The 22,633-nt window shown below is 44.1% G+C and overlaps 2 protein-coding genes across 2 annotated transcripts in view; one reads left to right on the plus strand and one right to left on the minus strand.

Annotated features, from left to right (window-relative positions):
* Positions 1 to 22,430, minus strand: part of ptpro (protein tyrosine phosphatase receptor type O) — a 139,795-nt gene extending 117,365 nt beyond the window's left edge. Inside the window, exon 1 of the mRNA XM_041203103.1 lies at positions 22,362 to 22,430. Within this exon, the coding sequence (XP_041059037.1) occupies positions 22,362 to 22,430 (69 nt within the window). The remainder of the gene's footprint in view (positions 1 to 22,361) is intronic.
* rerg (RAS-like, estrogen-regulated, growth inhibitor) overlaps positions 12,470 to 22,633 on the plus strand; it is a 195,381-nt gene continuing 185,217 nt past the window's right edge. The window contains exon 1 of the mRNA XM_041202026.1: positions 12,470 to 12,599. The gene's annotated coding sequence lies outside the window, so the exon portion shown is untranslated. The remainder of the gene's footprint in view (positions 12,600 to 22,633) is intronic.

Raw genomic sequence — 22,633 nt, forward strand, 5'->3', positions numbered from 1 at the left:
GGAAGGATTCACACCCTAACCCTCCCCCAACCCAACACCAGTGCTATTTAAATCATCAACTACCTACAGATTTTTGCTGGTTAAGTTCTTCTATTGCTTCAATTCTACAAGTGTTGTGTACTTTAATAGTTTTTCAAGTTGCAAAGGTCGGCAGTGTAGTAATTTATTCTCCTATGTTTAAGAAGTTTGCATTGACTTCAAGACTTCTGCACAATCCAGTTGCTCCCAGACATGGGTGCACTAGCAGTCGTTCCCCTTGGGACATAGAATGACTGGGAGAACGAACCAAGACCACACAGAGGAGGACAAACTGCTAGAAGAGGGAGGGGGAGATGGATTCTCAGCTGGAGGTCACATCTATCCAGGGTGTTCTGAGAGCAATTCTCCCAGCTGAAGATGCATTCACCGACCTTCATCACTTGTGTGAGGTTATTGAACTTTTTCGACACTGCATCCAGGCTCTCGGGGCTTGACTCCTGGCATTGATATCTGTGGCTATCTGTTCCACTGTCTTCTGAGTATGTGTCTGAAGGGCCTCCTGGTCCCCATAGGATACAGCATAGCTCCCCTCTTTTCCACCTCCTCCAACTGGTCTCCTATGTAGCATCCAAAACCCCTGGAACACGCTTTCTCCGATGTTGGTGCTATTTTTCAATGATTCCCAGGTCACAGTCACTTCCTGCATGACTGCCAGCACCTGTTTCAGCCACAGTGCAGTCCCCTTTTAGAAGATGCAGCCTAGCTTTAAGCGTCGCTAGCCACTCATGATATTGGCTCCCTGCTGGTGCATCCAACCAATCAACAACCTGGCTAGCCCTGACTGGCTGTTGAAGTCACTGAAATGAGCAGGCAGCATGAGGTTGGCACGCTGCTTGCATCACAATCAACAGCCAAGAGTTAATCAAGCATCGCGATGCCCTGTCCCATTTCTGGGGGGGTATCACATTTAGCCCCCAGTATCATACTTACAAAATACTGAAAGCTCAGTTCAAAAATTTGGATGCTGACCAACAATATCTAAGATCAACAGAGCTTTTAAACATTGAATTCTATCTGTCTCCAATTCCTTTCAATTTTATATGCCAGAGAACAAGGGTGAGTTGTTGAATTAAAGGAGTTGGCAATATCAAGATTAATCCCATACTGCACACATTTCACATACTGTTCATTCAGATTCCCTTCTGCACTGAAATGATAAATGCCTTGAGGTCAGGGACAACCGAGGAAAAGTGGTAATTTCTGGTGACTGTATAATGAGTCGATGGAGCTGTCGACAGAGATTTACAGTAACCGGTATAATTAGGCCAAAACTAGCATAATCCACTTCGATGGCAGGAAAATTGCTTTGCAATTTAGTGGTTCTTAATGGATGATGTGCTGTTTTCTCATTTTTTGTGTGTCTGAAAGAGAATAAATCAATGATGGTTCCGCTTCCTTAATCACTCGCAAGGACAGGGAGCTTCAAGTGTTACTTGGCAGTAAATCACAAATACAATCCTTCCCATGTATGATAGTCATTATCAAATGGAAACATGTGCCTGCATTTATGAAGGACAGATGCTTAAAATGGAGCATAGAAACTAATTACAATTAAAGTATATAAATGTGCTCATTAATATAAAGTAAAATATCAACAATGCATGTAGTAATATTTCATAATAACCCTGGGTTTCATTTTGAAATGACCAAAGACTATGTTCATGATTAATTGGTGGGCTAACCCTGTATTGTGGCATTTTCCATCAGAATTCACTGCATTTACTCATATTGACAAGAGTGCCAAAATTGCTGATTACCACATTAAAAAAGCTTACTTCGATGACACCTTCTATGTTTTCTTGATGTCCCAAGCTGCTTCACGGCTAAGGAATTAATTTTTGAAGTTTATTAACTATTAAAGATGCAATCGTGTTACAATGAAGTGCATGCTCGACTTGTAAGAGAGAGCAGCAGTTACTAATTGGGGAAAGGTTCGGGCATTATTCTTAAGTATATAGAAGAACCGTGTGAGAAGGGAGTCTGTGCCTGTGTTCTCTGGGTTATGTGAATAAATTTATGGTAAGGAAAGATTGGCTCTGGGTTCTCCCTTTACACAGAGAATGAACACTGAATTATACCATTAACTGTCATATAGGCAAATTTGGCACATGGCAAGGTTCCACAAACAGCAAATCCGGTAAATGACCAGTTACTCTGTTTTAATGGTGTCAGCTGAGGGATGAATGTTGATCAGGTTACTTTGAGAACTCCCTGTCCTCCTTGCAATTAAAGCCATGCGATCTTTTGAATCTCCCTAAACTGTTGACCTGGTTTCAATTTAATGCCTTCTCTGAAAGATATTACCATCTACACATACAGAACATGCCCAGTTCTGGACTGAAGTTTTGACCTGGGTCAGGTACTCATGTCCTCGAATGGGATATGAATCCACAACCTTGGAATTCAGAGGTAGGGGTTGCCAACTCTGGTTGGCTTATTCATGGAGGTTTTGATCATATAATGCTTGATTTCATGACTGCTTTCCCTTAGTTTGGAGTTGTTACTGCTTATAGCTTAAAGGTCAGTCCAAGCGAGGTGGAAGAACAAAGGGAACTCAGAGTAAAACTACATCAATCACTAAAAGGTAATAGGTTAGCAAGACCATTAAAAAAAACAAATCAAGCACTGGACTTTATTGCTGGAGGGATGAAATTGAAATGTAGGGAAGTTATGTTAAATCTATATGAAACTTGGGTTAGACCACACATTTGTGCAATTTGTGAGTACTGCATGCACTTCTGGTCTCCTGTGCCTCTATGTTCTTCCAATAACATGGAGAGGTGCAGAGAAGATTTACAAAACTGATACCAGAAATGTGTGGGCATGTATAACATGAAAGGATTGACAGGGTGGTTCTCTTTTGTCTTGGAAAAGGGCTGAGGGGTGTCCTAACAGATGTCTTTCAAATAATGGAAAATTTTGATAAAGGGATGCAGAGACAATGGCCTAAATTTTCTGGTCCCGCCTCCCACAGGAATCGTAATGGGTGGGACAGGTCACTTGACAGACTGGTAAAAGGTCCATTGACTTTGAGTGGGAATTTCTGGTCCCGCAGCGAGTGGAACCAAAAAATCTTGGCCAATGTGTCCTCCTGTGGGGAAGAACATAACTAGAGGCCATCAATATGTGATGGTCACCAAGAAATCCAATAGGAAATGAAGAAGAAATTCTTTCCCCAAAGAGAATGTAAAATTTGCTATCAGAGAGAATGTTTGAAGTGAATGGTATAACATTTGGTGTTAAAGTTCACTCAGAGTCTGAGTTTTTGAGGCCACATGCACTTTTATATGCATGTTGTAGTCTAGACATGGATAGTGAAGGTAGAGGCTCCAACTTTCTTTCCATCAACTGCCATGCAACCACGAGGTGAACTAGGCAGTAGCCTTGGGTGGCCAGATTTGGGGAGTGGCACATTGGCACCACCAACGCGGCGAATAACGGAACCGAAACAACATAGAGCTTTAAAATGATATGAGGTGCCCCAGGCACTCAGGGAAAGTTGCTCATATCATTCAAAAGCTCTGTGTAGATTCAGTTCAGTCCCTCTGGAATTTTCGAAAGAAAGGCAGCAGCTCATTCCTCCACCTGCCCATCCCCCGCACATGCTCATTAATGACAGCCTCCCGTTTGCCTCCGGGTGCTCGCTGACCATCCAACTGCTTTTCCTTTCTTTGCTCCCTCCAGCACGTGCTCGATGATCCTCCAATCACTTGAGCTTCCCCCTTTCCTGCAATCCCATGTTCCGGACGGTCGCTCCTGCTCGTGCTTTTTCCATTACACCAATGGTTTTGATACTGAGTCAAGCTCAGATGCTCATGGCTGCCCTGCCCTTCAGTCACCTTCACTCAGTGTTCTGCCGCTGGAGGACCTCGCACTCCTTTGCTCCACAGGCAGCTCAAATTCAAGTGACAGCCTTTGAAATGGAGATCTGAGAATTCATAAAAGGTGGAGCAGGGAAATGGAAAAGCAGAGGGGAGGGGGTTTTCTTGACAGTCTGGGATAAGGAATGGTGATGAGAGCATAGTCTGAACTTCCTCTAGTCAGGTCAAATACAGGGAGCAGTTGTGCATACTGAATTTTTTATTCCTATGCATATTACAGTTAATTTCTATTATCCAGCATGCATGGGGAATGGATGGTGCTGCCAGTTAATCAAAAATGCGGGTTACCTAAGAGTTCTGCATTTTCAGCCAATCAGAAAGCTCCTGGGTGATCTCGTGGTGATGTGGGTGTTGACATCTCGTGAGACGTGCTGGAGCATAGCACGTGAATCTAGTTCAAAGAGAAACAGAAAATGCTGGGGCCATTTGGCAGGAATTGGTGTCCCTGCTGCACACACAGACACTGGGAGCCGAAGACTGGGAATTTAAATGCTGTATTCCCCCTTGATTTTAATAAATTGCTCATGAACGTGAGGGTGTCCAGATGTGGGTCCCAACTACATCAGCCCTAACGTGATCAGCTAGCTCCCTTACAGGCAGTTTTGGCAAGACGCAGCGAAAGGGAGGGGGTGTTGCAGGCAAGTGGAAAAGGGAAAAGTTGCAAGCGGTTTTCTAAAATGGGTCCAGCACTTACTGTCTAGTGCTCACACATGCGCCACTGCAACCCAGCCTGCTGATGGAAACTCGCCACAGGCCCACATGTCATGGCTTTGTTGCTTCTCATTACTGCAGTGGGGCTGCCATTAATTCTATTCCCTATTTACTTGCATGTTACGCAAAGGGTCTGATGGATAATCCAGGAGGACTTGGAAATCCTACTCAGAGGCGATGTTGCTTTCAGCTGAGCCAACCTGATACTTAAAAAGCATAAATAGGAAATACTAGCAGATGTCAAGTGTCATTGCTCATGGCAAATCAGACTAGACTATTTCACGTACACGGGCATCAGGTCAATGTAGGATGGGGTATATTTTCAATGCTCAATTCCATACTCGTCTGGGATTTGGTGTGCAATACTGCAAGAACTATTTGAAAGGAGTGTGCCCAAAACATGCAGTACAAACCAATGTTTGCTCATGAAACAAATAATCAGATGGGCTAAAAAACAACAAATATTGAGGCTCCAAATGTCATGATTTAATGGCCTGTAAAGTGGAGGTGATGCTGAATGAATGAATGTGGAAATGTTTGCCAAGTTTAGCACTGCAGTGCATCCCTCCCAGAAGAAGGCAGTGCAACATGCATTCCTGGAAGTGAGGTCCAGTGTTAACACTGTGCAGCACACACAAAGGACCTAGGAATGATTCTAAAATCTGACCTCCAAAAAATCAGGCCAGTGTGATAGATGTGGCACCACCAGTTAGGACGTTCAGAGCAGTTACTGGATTTTCAGAAACCATTGGATAAAGTGCCACATCAAGGATTATTGTAGAAAATAAAAACTCATAGGGGTGACATATATTTAGCCTGGATAGAAGATTGGCTGGCTGACAGAAACAGGGTATACATAAACGGGTCTTTGATTGGCAGGGTGTGATGAGTGGAGTCCACAGGGGTCTGTGCTGGGGCCTCAATTTTTTATCATTTGGATGAGGAAAGTGAAGGCATGGTAGCTAAATTTGCAGACGACACAAAGATAGATAGGGAAGTATGTTGTGAAGAAGATGTGGGGTTTGCTGACGAATATACATAAGTTGAGTGAGTGGGCAAAAATCTGGTAGATGGAGTAAAATGTGGGAAAATGTGAAGTTGTTCACTTTGGCAGGAAGAAAAAAAAGCAAAATATTACTTAAACTTAGATGCAAGTTTGTGCATTCCACCTCAGAAACCATGAAGCCAAACGCCAGCTTAAAGTAACCTGGTGTGGAGCAACACTGACGCATTGCGAGCACCCTATCTACTTAGGGGTTACCCTTGACAGATGCCTCACCTTCAAGAACCACATTGAAAAGACAAAGGCAAAAGTGAGTGCACAAAATAACATCCTGAATAAGCTCACTAACACAAAATGGGGAGCAAGCTTGAAAACATTGCAAATCAGTGCACTTGCTCTTTGCTATTCCACTGTCGAATACGCCTGCCCTGTTTGGGAAAGATCTACTCATGCTAAGAAGATGGATGCCGTTCTGAATGCAAACTGCCGACTTATCACAGGTTATTTAAAACCAACGAACACCAACAGCCTATATATCCTGGTGGGTATCGCTCCCCCTGATATAAGAAGAATGGTAGCCAGCAAGAAAGAGCGACTCCGTCAAACATCAGATGAGAGGCACCCTCTACATGGTCATACACCAACACCCAGCCGCCTAAAGTCAAGGAAGAGCTTTATGAATAGTGTTGTTCCATTATAATCAACTCCATCTGAAGCCCGCATCGCCTTGTGGAAAGACTGGCTTGCCAGTCTCGAACAACTCCCAGCGATGGAAATTCTACCAGATGAAAGCCTTCCCCCAGGAGCTAATTGAAATGGGCAACCCGGAAGTGCCTTAACAGACTTAGGACTCGTGTAGGTCGTTCAAAGGTGTCACTAAGCAAATGGGGATATACAACCAGCCCGACAACTTGTGTATGTGGAACTGAGCCACAGACTATGCAACATCTCCTGCAATGCCTATCACTACAGGAACCCTGCATTGTTGCAGATCTTGCCGAATTCAACAACAACGCGCGAAAATGTGTCCAGTTCTGGCTGGGCCATGTATAGACTGTCCGTGAACACAATAAGAATAAGACTTAAATGGAGAATGGTGCAGAAGCAGAGGTGCAGGGGGATCGAGGTGTTCTCGTGCATGAGTCACAAAAAGTTAGTATGCAGGTACAGCGCGTAAACAAGAACACTAATGAAATGCTATCCTTTATTACGAGAGGAATTGAACATAAAAGTAAGGATGTTATGCTTCAGTTATACAGGGCATTGGTGAGACCGCATCTCGAATACTCTGTGCAGTTTTGGTCTCCTTATTTAAGGAAGGATTTAAACGTGTTGGAGGCGGTTCAAAGGGGGCTTACTAGATTGATATCTGGAATGACTGGGTTGTCTTATAAGAAAAGGTTAGACAGGCTGGGCTTGTTTCCACTGGAGTTTAGAAGGGTGAAGTATATAAGATCCTGAATGGCCTTGACAAGGCAGATGTGGAAAGAATGATTCCTCTTGTGAGTGAGTCCAGAACTAGGGGGCACTGTTTTAAAATTAAGGGTCACCCTTATAGGACAGAGATGAGAAATTTTTTCAGAAGGTCCTGTGACTTTGGAACTCTCTGCCTCAGAAGGCAGGGTCACTGAATGTTTTTAAGGTGGAGGTAGATTGATTCCCTTGCCTCACAAGAATATAAGGTTATCAGGGGTAGATGGGAATGTGGAACTTAACACAAATGATCAGCCAGGATCTCATTGAATGGTGAAGCAGGCTCGAGGGGCCGAATGGCCTACTTCTGCTCCCGTTTCTTATGTTCTTACTAAATCAAAGCAGCAGTCAGCTTTCAATTGAAAGGCAGTACATGATCTTCACATCAAACTCCCAAGGCAATTAAACTTCTACAGAAATCTTATTTCTGCATCTTCTTGAAGCATTCCTCATACAGCCACTAATTTATCCTCTTTTTGACAAAGACTAAGAGTAGCTTTTAATTCACAAGCAAAAATATCCAAACCGAGAGTGCTGGTTTGCTGAGACTGTGAACAGCAGCAGATCCGTGCGTTTTCAACTGTTGCTTTAGTCTTGTTCCATTCGTTTATGCTTAGAGCCCAGGTGGGGGAGGGAATCAAATGGCTATTTCAAATTAAAAATTAAAGAATCCCCCTTCTTTCCCTTCCCCCACCCTATTATTCAAAGATCCATTAACAAAACCCCATTCTGAAAAATTACACGTTCCAGGGCTGTGTTACCTGTAGAGAGAAAAGGTTCATTAGGGAGAGAAAAGTCAAAGCAGAAACTTTACTCTGGGTCATCCTGGTGCCAACAAAGGCTCTTACAGTAAATGGATGATTCTGCCTGAAGAGCTCAGCTGAGGAACTCACAGCGAGAGCACTCTGAACATGATCCTTATTCTCTAAGTGGTGTTCTGGCTATTACCACTGAAGCATACCTTTTCTAATGAGAACAGAGAGTTTCTAATTTCAAAATGACCAGCACAGCCATTTCATCAGGGAGCCAGAGATTAGGTTTGTAGACATGTGATTTAATAGAGAACTGCTGAACTAATGTGACAATTATGACCAATAGGACCTTTCTTCACCGATACACTCACCGACCTGGAAATGTTCATGACTAACATTTAACCAATGAGGCTGGTAGGCTACCCATCAGCCATTGGTTGATTTTGATACCACTCGTTCGTGAATCATCTCCAGATTGGTCGGCCAGTGCCCACGAATGAACAGACCTTGCCTCAGGCTGGTCTGTGGCATTGCGAACAATGTGAGCTTCAAAATACCAGACTTAAGGAGATCCTGGACCAGAATGGTGCCCGATACATTGAAATCCAAACTATCTGGTACAAAACTGGAAGTCTTGCCATTCTAATTCTCTCTCATTGACATTCTGGCCTCTCTCTTGTGTTCTCTCTCTCTCTCTCCCCACCTCATAAAAATTATTTTAAAACTCTTTTACAGGAGATAAGTTTTTGACAGGAGGAAGTATCTTTTGTCATGCCTTTGCTTGTTTCTAAATTATTTGGAAGAAGGAACAAATCTAAGGAAAGATACACTTTAATTGTTTCACTGAGAGCATACTGAGCACACTAAAAACTGTACAAGCTCAGACTGTGGCATTTTGGTAACTGTAGTTGGTAATTCTCCAACTGATAGAGTGACTGATGTGGAAGCAATATCAATTCTAATCCTAGGCTTTTCAGAGTAGCTGAGGCCTCCTAATAAAAATGTTAAGATGGTATTCAAAAAACACTAGAAACAATTTTAGGGGTAAATTTAGTCTCAATGTGATCTCTTATATTTTGATGTTACAAATTCTATTATCAACATTTTGTTTAACCTGAATACATCACAATGAAAGAAGCAAAAGTGAGTTGCAAAGATATTTTGTTAATTCCCTGTCAGAATTCCGCTGGTGTTTATATATCTGTTTCAAACCCCACTCCAGGAAATGAGCACATAATTCAGGATAGTTCTTTAGTGCTGCATTAAGTAGGTGCTGCATTGTCTGAGGTGTCATCTTTCAGATGAAACTTGCCTATTTAACTATCAAATACTTCATGTCACTAATTGAAGAGGAATAGGGGGCTCTCCTGACATGCTAATGCACATTTATGTTTTGTGATGGTATAAGGTGCTCAGACTGGAATCAAACTTATTTTAAAAATTAGTAAAAAAGCTAAGAAACCACAGCTAATTAAAAGTTTTATTTTCCCAATACACTCGCAAAGACAAACACAGACAGATTCACCTCAATTATTAATTCAAGGGAAACAATTTGGAACTTAAACTGGAATGAAGGCTCATGAGCAAAAGCTATGTCATACATGGGTGGTACTTGGTATCTCAACTATTTTGTCCTAACTCTTTTCAAATCCTTTGTATTCCCTCTATTATCTTCACAACCATCTCCTCACAAAGCCACACTTCTGACTTCAGCCAAATTGGACAACTTGAATTATGGACGTAAACAGTCAATGTTAGTGGTGATCCATGGTTCAACAATAGAAGGTGCACCTAGCAGCATCATCCAAAGGAACCTGGGCTGCTGGCTAAAACTCAAACCCACTTAACTAGGATAGCCGTGTTAGAATGGAATTTATAAGCCCAATTCCAGACTCGATTAGCAATCCATTAAGGGTATATTAGCAGTACAATTATAGTATTGCTATGAAATTTTACATTAACATTGCAGGAAATGTAAATGCAGTCTGTATCTGGACTGTATCTTGACTCCTTGGATGTGAGTTTTGTATCACTTCAATCCAGAGTCAGATGGAACCTGAGCGTGTGAGTTATATGACATACACTTTATACCAACATTCCATGTGCAAGGGTCAATTTCACAAATGCATGCTTTCAGTGCCAAGCCTTGCCCGTTAGAAATTTTTGTGTGTTCTCCCTTCACCTACCATCCTTCAGCACCCCCTCCCCGCCCAACAATTTATCATCCACTTGCACAAAAAATGGGGGAGCGTTGCATGTGGCAATTACTGCAATTTAAGCACAAATTCCCGATATGTTGTCCTGACAATTGAGGCTCTAGGCCAGGAGGGCACATCAGCGAATGCACATTAGTTTTACCGAAGTCATGATGCAGCGCTCAACTGGTTTCAATTAAGAGCTATTGACTTTCATGCCACATTATGTATTCAGAGAATTGCTGAAGGCAAACTAATGATGCAACTTTTTCTCCAGTGTATATTACTGTATTGCCTCCACTGTGTCAGCACCCAAAAGCTACTGTGTCAGCGTTGGTTCACTAAGGAAGAATTTCTCAATTCCAGTCTTCTCATATCTAAACTAAACTCAGCAATCCTAGTGAAATATTCCATCTATTACATAGATCTGCCACTGCGTAATTGTAGAAATAAAAGGCGGAAAACAAATTGTAAAACTTTAAAAAGCAAGCTGAGCTCAAGTTAGCTCAGAACTGTTGTTTGATGCGTGATGGTGTATGATGGTTCAGCATATAGAGGCCAACACTAGGGATTTTACACACAGACATCTCAACAGGTATGACGGCCATTGAGAATTATGACAATAATTGCAAAAGATATAATTATTATTTGTTCTTTGGTTGTAAAGTTTACTTGTATTGCACATACATCAAGTAACATTATTACTTTGCACTGAGGTACAGAAGTTACCAGTCGCCATAAGCAAACTTATGGGCAAAATTTTTCGCCCGTTGGGGGGGGAAAGTGCGGGAGCGGGCGTGGGTGGGCACCCCTCCAATTGGTGCCCCTGATCAGGGGTGTGTCGCCATTTTTCGTGGGCGGGTCAATTAAGGCCCGCCCAGCCTGACGTCTGCACGGAAGCGCTGTGCACTCCCTGTGCGGGCGTGTCGGGGGGGGGGATGGAAAATGTGGGAGTGCACTGCTTCGCGTATGTGTGTGAAGAAGCGCTCCAATCCCCCTGAGACTAAGTCCTGCCTCAGGGAGATCGATTCCCAAAGGGAAAAAGGTTTTGTTTAGAAAATTTTATTTGCCATCCATGCTCCCTCACGTGACAATATCGCATGAGTTGGGACATGGACATAACTTTAAGTAAAAGTGAATGTTAATTTTTTGATTCAGTCATGAAGCCTCATCCCACCCGTGGATGAGGTTTCATGCTTTTTCAGGTGGTTGCCAGCGCTTCTGACCTGCCCGCCAACCTTAAGGTTGGACGGGCCGGTCCATTAATCATGTTAAGTACTTTTTAAATGGCCTCAATAGGCTGTTGACAGGTTGGCGGGTGCACAGCTGACTCGGCTGCGCCCCCGCCGACCTGAAAATGCAAATGACGCCGGATGATGGCGAGAGTTCTGCCCGCCGTCATTCCGCGTCATTTTACACGTCGGCAAGCAGGCCCTGCCCCCCCCAACTCGCCGACAGGAAAATTCTTGCCATAAACACATACACATTATACTCACCTGTGTGAGCACTTGAAGTCAGCAGATTGAGTTCAAATTCCACTCCAGAGTGGAGCACACAGTCTAGGCTGACACACCAGTACAGTACTGAGGGAGTGCTTCACTGACAGAGGAGCCATCTTTTGGATGAGAAGTTAAACTGAGACTGCATTATGGATGTAAAAAGTCTCATGGCACAATTTAAAAGGAGAGCCGGTGAATTCACCTTGGTGTCCTAGTCAATATTTGTTCCTCAGCCAACATCACTATAAAAGGCAGATTATCTGCTCACCATTTTATTCTTGTCTAAAGGACCTTGCTGTGTGCTGCTGCATTTCTTCCGTTACAACTGATTACACATCGAAAAGCACATTGGGGCATCCTGAGGTTGTGAAAAATGCTATTTCCAATAGAAATATATAGCAGGAAAATGAAAGTTCTTTCTTCTTTCCTAATCCAGAATGTTTCCATGGAGAAACATAACTAACTTTCTTGATTTATTGTTTTCAACTTTCATGTTTTAAATCCATAAACCAAGCGAAGATGCTCAGTCCTTCAGTGCCTTTAATAACATGCGCCATGGGATTTCCTTTACCTTCTGAATAATGGAATCTCTCAGGACTGAGCAAGATGCAAGTGGCATAGCATTGGTGCAACATGGCAGTTAAGCCAAAACCCCCCCTATAAAATGCACATTCTTAGCTATTGAATACGAAAAGCATTGATTTGAAAGAACATATGGGCCTGAAGCAAGTATAAATGTCATGAATGGTGCTTAAGTCTAAGTAATGTTCAATATGGTTTTCCTCTAATAAAACTTTCTTATCATGTGGCTACATTGCCAAGAGTTCTTTATCAGACTGCTGTAAAATTCCCTCTTGCCACGTGATGTGGGCACGGACTGCACATATAAGCACACAGCTCAGTCTGAAAGCACTGAAGTAGCAGCCCCAGGAATCTCATGCACAATTCTAATAATGTCAAGGACACAGAGTGTATGTCATCAAATAAACCTGAATGGGGACAATGTATTGGGTAAGGTTTTTCGTGAAAAAGAAACAACACTTCAGGTTTGTTTTACTGTTTTATATAACTGCCTCCTGCTTGTTACAGACTGGTTCTCATTATGTTCCCTCACTAGGTATTACCACAAATATTATCGGGTTATTATAAAATTAAATGTGTGTTAGCTTGATTAAGAAGTATCACGCAAAGTATTAGTACTGTGAAATTAAATCATTTTAGTTCTCAAAGTGGAATGTGGGTATGAAAGCAGTGTGCACTCCAGTGTAGAAGAATATTAACTGTTACCAATAGTCTTCTAGTATCATTTACAACTTGCAGCAGAATGTATCATATAGCAGGAATTTTACTTTTACTGCCTTCCTCCCCATCATCCAAAGCCCCAAACACTCTTTCCAGGTGATAAAGCAACTTACTAGTACTTCTTTCAATTTAGTATACTGTATTCACAACTCAGGCTGTGGTCTCCTCTATACTGGGGAGCTCCACTGGGTGACGGCTTTGCCTGACCCTCAGCTTCCTGTTGCTTGTCATTTTAATTCTCCACCTTGCTCCCACCCTGACCTTCCTGTCTTTGGCCTGCTACAGTGTTCCAATGAAGCTCAACACAAACTCGAGGAACAGCACCTCATCATTTGACTCGGCACTCCACAGCCTTCTGAGCGCAGTCCTGAGTTCAACAATTTTAGTTCATAACCTCTGCCTCCATTTTGTTTCCTTGTTTTAACTGGTTTTGTATTTCTCGTTTCTTTATTCATTCACTTTTCACTCAGGTGGCTACTATCTAGCCATTCACACCTCATTTAGACACGTATTTTCTTTCTTCACCCATGACCATGAAACATTTTGTCATTTAATCTCTCCTGCCCTCCATCCTATTGCCAATCTTCCTTTTTGTTCTCTCTTTCCCGCTCCCTGCCTTCCACTTGCTCAAAGATGCTCTCTTGTTGGAGATGGTCATTGTCTGGCACTTGTGTGCTACAAATGTCACTTGCCACTTATAAGCCAAAGCCTGAATGTTGTCCAAATCTTATAGGAACATGAAAGAACATAGGACTTGGGAGCAGGAGTAGGCCATTCAGCCCTTCAAGCCTGCTCTGCCATTCAATAAGCTCATGGCTGATCTGGTTGCGGCCTCAACCCCACTTTCCTGTCTCTCCCCCATAACTCTTGACTCCCTTGTCTATCAAAAATCTATCTAACACAGCCTTGAATAAAATCAATGATCCAGCCTCCAAAGCTTTTTGGGGAAGAGAATACCACAGACTTACAACCCTCAGAAATAAATTCTCCTCATTCCCATCTTAAACCGCAGACCTCTTATTCTTAAACTGTGTCCCCTAGTTCTAGTCTCTCCCACAAGAGGAAACACCCTCCTGGTAACCATCCTTTCAAGCCCTCTCAGGATCTTATAGGTTTCAATGAGATCACCTCTCACGCTTCTAAACTCCAATGAGTACAGGTCCAACCTGCTCAACCTTTCTTCATGAGATAAGCTCTCCATCCCAGGAATGAGTCAAGTGAATCTTCTGTGAACTGCTTCAATAACAGTTACATCCTTTTCTTCAAATAAGGAGACCAAAACTGTACACAGTACTCCAGATGTGGTGTGGAATCATCCCAGATTTGCACTAAGTGTGGTAGCGGGCAGGAAAAAGGATGTTTTACCTGCCAGCTGCAATGGCGGCTTTTCACACCATATCATCCAAATCCTGCCTCATTAGTTATGCATTCCTGGGAAACATGCCATTTCGATGATGGGCAGGCTCCTATTTGCCTGACACCCCATCACCTTGCTGCTTCATCATGCAGGGCACCATATTTAAAGTGCAGCTGCACACACACCTCTCAGGGCTTCCAGCCCAGGATTGCTTCAAAGAAGACATGGACCTGAAATGAGGGAAGACTGCAGCCTTCCGGTTTATTGACACATCCCTTGAGCACCTTTTGGATGCAGTGGAGGCTCACTGTGATGTCCTCTACCATACTCTGGCCACAGGATGGGAAGCAACATCATTCATCCAGCATGGAAGGTGGTGGTTAGCACCAATACCCTGCAAAAGAGGACAACCACCCAGTACCGCTACAGGATCAATGGTCCCATCCATCCCACCAGGGTAATTCAATCTTCTCGTTACTCTCCACTGTCACACTCACAAACCCATTACACATCCACAGGGATCTCACAACTCAAGGGACAACATCACTAACTCTCACACACACCCTCACATCTCCATCAGGCTCAAACCCTCTGGAGCTCGCATCTCCGCTCACCACACAAACATTCTGCCCAGTGCCATGTGTTCTGCTCACACTTTCTCCATCTGTTTTCATGCAGGAGAAGCTGGCTGACAACAGCAGGGAGAGGTCCCGGACGGGGGTTGGAGTGTCCCACTTTGGGCCCCTCACTCACATTGAGGAGTGTGCCATCGCGCTGACTGGTGAGGATGTGGACCATGCCTGCGGTGACGGTGAGGTCGGCGGCAAACATGCTCATGAGGATCCTCCATCACATCATCCCTCTCTCAACACAAATGTGAGTGCTCTCTTTCCTGCTTTTGACTCTGCTGCCATGCACTGATTATCTCTATGTTGGTTCACAGGGAGCTCTGCCAAGCGACTGATACCCTCAGTCAGCCATTCCCTCAGCTCCATCCACATTCTCACCTCCATCCAAGAGGACACCTCCTCCATTGAAGAGCTGAAAATAAGCAGCCTGTAAGATCTGTCACAGCGCTTACCCACATTCTGCACCAGCGCAGAGACACACACCTCGGTGGGACCTAGATCTAGAGTAGGCGCAGGTTCACAATCTGGTGGTCACCACAAGGACATGGGTCTGCAACAGGAGGAGGCAGGTTCAGCCAAGCTCCCCGGAATTCAGAGGACTGCTGGGGAAGAGGCTTCTGTGAGGTCTGAGTCAGGTGACGAGCCTCTGGATATGTCTATCCAATCCAACTCATCATGGAGATTCAGCAGAACCCGGTTCAACATCATGCAGTGCTGTTGGAAGCCCTCAACTGAGCTGGCACATGAGTCAGAGGAGTGCATTCGCCTTCTCTCTGAAGTGTAAGTGTATGGTGGTCTCCAAGGGGAGGAATGTGGACGCCATGAAGACCCTGGTTCAGCAGAACGTGGAGATACATGCAGACATGCATTCCATCTCAGTAGCCATGGGTGAGTTCCTGCAGTGGCAATGCGAGAGGGAATTAGGGCACCTCGACATCCCTCCAGGTGCTCCTTCCCCTCAAGGAATCAGGCTGGGGCCCTCGGGCACACGAAGGGAGGAGGAGCGGCAACTGGACACCCCCAGGTCATCCACTCAGGAATCTCAGAGGCTGTCCTTTCCCTCCAAGTCCCCTTTGCCTGTGAGCCCCTCAACCTCATCCTCTGTCACTGCAGAGGGAGCAGCTGGCCCACAGGAGGACAGCCAAAGCAAACCGGGGCCACAAGGCCTTGGCTCTCCAGAGGACCAACGTCATCAGAGGCAACAGGGCCAACCATTGCTAAGGCTGTCTCCACCCCTGCTGTGAATGTCAGGGTAGCACCTGGAAGTCTAAGGCGTTCAAAGCTTAAGAAATTCTGATGCACAGGTGCAGTCTGATGTCACATTTTCTCACTTTACAATTGGAAAATATATTCACTTTCACTGAATAATGTTTAATGGTGTCTTTCAGCTTCATTGACAGGCTTCGCAAGTCCTCCCACTGCTTACCGCCCCACCCCACCAACCACGCTAGCAGTTCAGCTGCGTGCAGCCAGCTCACGAGTGATTCTAGAAGGAGAAGTGTGTGAGGCAGGGCCTTTGGAGTCTCATGCAACCACTCTCCTAAGCATGTGGATCCTTCCCACATCAGACTTATCTCAATGTCCTGAGCATTTTCAATGCTGTCTGCTGGGGTTCTCTTTCAGTTGCCCACCTGAGCTGACCTGCATCTCCATCCATCCACCGATCACACTCCCATGCAGCAACTTGTTCTCACCCACCATGACTCTCGTTTTCCTTTCAATTTAACCAGCATGGTAGTGCTACTGTTTTTCTTGTGCTCTCTTGTCCTTTCCCTTCCCCCAGTCACCCATTTCCTTTCCCCCATCACAGTTGACCCCCCCTGGCATCACCTTCCACCTCCCCTCCGTGACCTACTAGCCACAACCCTTTTCCTTCAGGGATGTCCAGGTGAAAGTGCACGTTCCCTTTCATCCCGAAAATTCCACCCTCATCCACATTAACCTCCCTGACCTCCTCCTTCCCATCCCAAGGGTCCGTGTCTGCCTCCAAGTCCCCACCAACCACCCTCACCATCCCTTCTGCCGATAACGTTGCCTCTAACTCTCCCACCTCACTCTGCCCTCACTCGTTCTCACCATTCCCTCTTACCACGCCCGTGCTCAGTTTGCTCCCAGGAGGCAGTCATGGACTCAACAGAGTCTTCCCTTGCACTGTTCACCTTGACACCCCACCACCCCCCACCCTACTCCTTCCGCCCCCTTGGAACTCCTCCCCGACTCCCAACCACAGACTCTCCTTGTTCCCCTGACCCACTCCCTCCCATACCTCCACCTTCGTCCTTCTCACTTCCTAACTCCTTCCTCCACCCCTACTCCTTCTCTCTGGACTCCTTCCTCCCCCTCCAGACTCCTTCCCTTATACCTTCCTTCCCCCTTACACCTACCCCGACAGTTGCCGTCTTCTCCCTCCTCCCCCCCACTTCACCCCCCATGACACTTTTGCCCCCTCCCCCTCCTCCCTGAGGGTGGGTGTGGTAAGAGGGAATGGTGAGAATGACGGAGGGCAGAGTGAGGTGGTAGGGTGGGAGGGTTAGGATGTGATGGTGTAGGTAGAAGGATGGTGAGGATGGTTGGTGGGGACTTGGAGGCAGATGCAGGTCTTAGGGGTTGGAAGGAGGAGGTCGGGGAGGTTAATGTGGATGGGGGTGGAATTTTCAGGAAGGACGGGAATGGCCACTTTCACCAAGACATCAGGAAACGTGGCCCGCCATTGATGGGCAGAGTGGATGATTGCAAACTGGTTTCACGACATCGTGAAGTCGATTTTTAGCCTCCTTGCCATATTGTCCGCTCACACCACTGAACACACCCGATATCAGGGAATACAGAAAATTCCGCCCGGGGCCTTACCAAGGCCCTATATAGCTGCAGTAAAACCTCCCTACTTTTATATTCTTCTTCCCTGGCAATAAAAGTTAACATTCCATTTGCCTTCCTAATCACTTACTGTACCTACATAGTAGTGTTTTGTGATTCATATACCAGGACACTCTGTATCTCAAAGTTCTCCAATCTCTCTCCATTTAAATAATGTACTGCTTTTCTATTCTTCCTGCCAAAGTGGACAAGTTCACATTTTCCGAAATTATACTCCAGTCTTGCTACATATTGGCACAGTCTGCTTCAGCATCTGAGGTGCTGTGAATGGTACTGAACATTGTGCAATCAGTGAACACCCCTACTCTGACCCATGTCAGAACCTACAACTTTAAATCCCTTCATCTCCTCGCACCTCCTTATCTCTGTAAATTCCTTGTGCCTTTCAGCACCAGCCATCAAACTCATCATTCCTTTGACACTGGCCTCTTGTATCTCTCCCATTTTACTCCCTCACTGATGGTCGCATCTTTAGCCATCCCAGCCTCAACCTCTGGAATTTCCTTCATACATCCTCGTGCTCCTCCACCTCTCTGCCCTCCTTTAAACTCCTCCTTAAGACCCATTCCTTTGACCAACCTTTTAGTCATTCCTCCGAGTATCTGTACCTTTGGTTGGATGTTGATTTTTGTTTGATTAGGTTTCTGTGAAGCACCTTGGAGCATTTTTCTACATTAAAGGTGCTATATAAATGCAAGTTGTTATTTTTCTCCCTCCACCTCAATGCTCTGTCTTTGTCCCCTACTTCTACGATGCTATACCAAAGATTCTGGTCTTCAGATACTTGCAGTTGGTATCTGTAAACAATATTTTACTGTTAAGAATAGTATAGTGCAAAGTGTTACTGAAGCAAGAGAAATTCATAGTTTGAGATGAAGGTGCTAATAAATGAAAAATTCAGAGAACAGTCTACATGTGTGTAAGATTCAGCAAGTGATTGTGAACCTTGGTACCAAGACTCCAAACTACAACATTCCAGAGTTCCCAGCACCTTGGAGCAAGGTGATAACATCACTGGATTGAATAGCAGCATTCCTGCTGTATATAGGCAAATGCTGCAGATGCTGGAAATTTGAAATTAAAATAAGAAATGCTGGAAATATTCAGTAGGTCAGGCAGCTTCTGTGGAAAGAAACAGTGTTTATGTTCCAGGCTGATGATGACTCTTCATCAGAGCTGAGGAAAGATAGAAATGTAAAAGCAGGACTTCCCAACCTGTGGGCTGCAACCCACAGTCGGGTCATGAGACGAGATTCTTAGGTCACAAGCTCTGAGGCAGCTTTGGCTGGTATGGTGCTCGAACTGAATGCTAACAGCTGCGAGGCCCCTTTAGATCTTTGGGTTTTTTCTAATGTTGGTTGTGGCCTAATGGGCAGGTTTTTGACACCTCATTCCTGCAGCAGAAAAAGACTGCAAAACAGGAGGGTGAAACCCTGCAGTTTAAACACACTGTACTCAACCTCACTCCCCTCCCATTTAGCAACTGAAGGCCACACTGTCACCCCACTCAACAACTCTCGCACCCCTGAATCTGAATTTTCTCTCTGGGCTATTAAAATGGCATCACGCTGGAAAAATGTTTGCAATGCACTGACCTAACCATCTCGCCTTTATGTTCAATGGCATTACCATTGCTGAATCCCCCACTATCAACATCCCAGGGGTTACCATTGACCAGAAAGTGAACTGGACCAGCCATATAAACACTGTGTCTACAAGAGCAGGTCAGAAGAATTGTGCGGCAAATAATTCACCTCCTGACTCCCCAAAGCCACCATCTACAAAGGACAAGTCAGGGGTGATAGAATACTCTCCACTTGCTTGGATGAGTATGGCTTCAACAACACTTGAGAACCAATCCATCCACCAACTTAAATATTTACTCCCTCTGCCGCTGATGCACCACGGTAGCAGTGTGTAATATCTACAACATACACTGAAGCAACTCACCCAGGCTTCTTTGACAGCACTTTCCAAACCCAAGACCTCTGCCATCTTGAAGGACAAGGGCAACATGGGAACACCACCAACTGAAAGTTCCTCTTCATGCCACACAACATCCTGACTTGGAAATATATTGCTGTTTCTTCACTGTCACAGGGTCAAGATCCTGGAAATTCCTTCCTAACAGCACTGGGAGTGTACCTACACCACATGAACTGCAGCGGTTCAAGAAAGCAGCTCACCACTACCTTCTCAAGGGCAATTAGGGATGGGAAACAAATACTGGCCTTGCTACTGACGCCCATGTCCCACGAAAGAATAAAAAAAAGACTACAGACATATCATTTGTACTAAATCACAGTCTCTCTCCCCCCTTCAGCCGCACCTTCTCTATCAGTGAATTATTTTGCAACCTCTCTCCAGCCATGTATGGACTGCCTCCCATCATTTGAACATTGTACAATAACAGCACTTCAAACCCCAAAATTAGAGACATTCTTCATCTACTGTCTGATGCAATATCTATACCTACAATAGGATGTTTTTCCATTAACCTAGTCTGCTTAATGATCTCTGCTTTAAATGCTTCCAAGATAATCCTGGAGAGCAAAGATAACCTTGAGTTTCTTTTCTTTCGTATGATCCTGGGAAGTTCCTTAGGATATTTTCCTACATTAAATTGTGCAAGTAAATGCAAGTTATCTATAAGTCCTTTATACTACCCTGACAAAGTCCACATGGTACTATAATTCAGTTGGGAAAATTTGTGTAAATTTCTCATTAGCTTCATGCAACATTTTCTCAACTAATCTTTCAGGTTGACACCGGGGGTAAAATTCCAATTTATGAAGTTCATATACATAGGCTTAATGTGTTCAGAATACATTCCAGGGCATTAACCCATTTGAAAGTGCACACCCCTGCAATCAGATGCTTTGATCAATGCTCTTATTAAACAAAGCTGCATGCATTAGCACACCACCTTGTAAATGTTACTGATGAACTCAACTTCCATCTCTCCATTTGTTTCTTTTAGGCAAGAACATGGGGGAAGATGGAGATAGTACACAGTACACAATGGATTGGAGATTGGAAGTGTGGGATAATGTAAATAGTATTTATGAAAGTCAGATACTTGGGGGGGAGGGGGGCGATGTAGTATAAAAGGTTAATGTTAAATGTGTAAATATATATCTACATCATCAATCATGTAAAATCACAGGACAACAGAGCATGGAGAGGGATGGTTTTATGTAGAGCCTCATATGAAGTCCGTAGTGTCCGTAGCATTATGTTAAAAAGGTGAAGTTTGCCAGAAGTTTTTCCTCAGCAGTATCTGTACACAGACCAGAAACAACCCCATCTAAGAACCACAACAATGATAACAGAGGAGAGTGGGGTAAACAATCAGGGCAAGAGTGGCTGGGATGGTGGGGTTCTGAAAGGTATTGGAAAATCTAGACCTGGAATTAATCATTGCAACATTGGAATGTGTCAAGTCCACTATAGCCTGATGGGGGAAGCTATCGTGAGGTCCAAAAAGCACTCCAATGCAGGTGAATGGACAAACTAAGTGGCGACGCAGGAGGTTGGTGGTGTGGGGGACCTACCCAACAGACAAATTAGAAAGCATTTGAAGTGAAGTCAGGGAACAACTCAGGAAGCGCAGACAAGGAAGCTGAGTCAGTTAGCACATAGTTCAACAAATACCCAGGAGTAGACACATGAGCAAGGGCAATTAAAAACATATTGCAGGGTAGTGCAAGACAGTTCCAGCTTTGACAGGTTTTTTTATTGGTTCATGGGATGTGGTTATTCCCAAACCAGATTGGTTTTTACAATAATCCGGTAATTTCATAGTCACCATTACTAAGACTCACTTTTTATTCCAAATTTATTTAATTAACTGAATTTAAATTTCCCAGCTGCCTTGGAAGGGATTTGAACTCAAGCTTCAGGAACCATGAGTCCAGCAGCACAGCCACAATGCTACTGCATTGCTATGTTAGACGAAAATGCCAGCTGTGAGAGTCAGTGGCTTAATTTTCAGATGGTTAAGCATAAATATTGCAATTTCTGCACATCAGATATTCAGCTGACCAGAAGTAAAAGTAAGATTCCCTAATTAGAAGGTGCACTAGAACAGTCCAAAGTCAGGGTACTTCTGTAAGCAAGTTAAAAAAAGTCAACAATTTAGGTGGTATGACCACTATTTTACACACTCCCTATAGTCACTTGACAATTAGTCCGGCAGTTCCTGAACTTGCAAAAGTGTTCGGCAGTCTCACTTTACCCAGTCAAGATGAAGCTTTAACACTTTGAGTATTAGCTGCATGTTCTGAACTGTCATTAAAAGGACCATTACTTTCATGGAGTACTATTGCAAGGAATACTATATTTTTCAACAAATACCATGGCACACAAAATAGGCTTTCGGCCCATTAAACCTTCACTAATGTTTTTCTCTTCAGAAGTAACCTTTCTAATTTCTCCCCATACCCTATAATATTTCGCTTTTTCAAGCAATGATTGAATTTCCTTTTTAAACAACTTATGGACTCTGTTTCAGTGACAATTTGTGACAGAAAATACCACATTCTAAGCATAATTTTTTTCCAACCTCCCTTTTAATTTTTTGTATGATCATTTCTTTCAATTACAATCATGTCAACCGGTGGAAACAATCCATCACAATTTACCTCATCATAACCCTTCATAACGTCGTCCCTCAATTTCTTATCCTGCTGCAGACTTGATAAGCTCATCATTACCGTATAGCTTTTGTGTTCTCTGCTTATTTTCATGGAAATGCGCTCACAGAATAATTCCATTTTGGGAGGGAGCCGAGATGCAGGGGCTTCATTATGAAAAGGTCACTTCCCAAATGATGTGAGGCAACATTTTGATACTACTTATGCTGTTGCAGCTTTGTAAATCAAATGCAACGTGACACTTTATACCTCTCGGGCCC

This window comes from Carcharodon carcharias, chromosome 13 (assembly GCF_017639515.1).
Source record: "Carcharodon carcharias isolate sCarCar2 chromosome 13, sCarCar2.pri, whole genome shotgun sequence".
NCBI lineage: Eukaryota > Metazoa > Chordata > Chondrichthyes > Lamniformes > Lamnidae > Carcharodon > Carcharodon carcharias.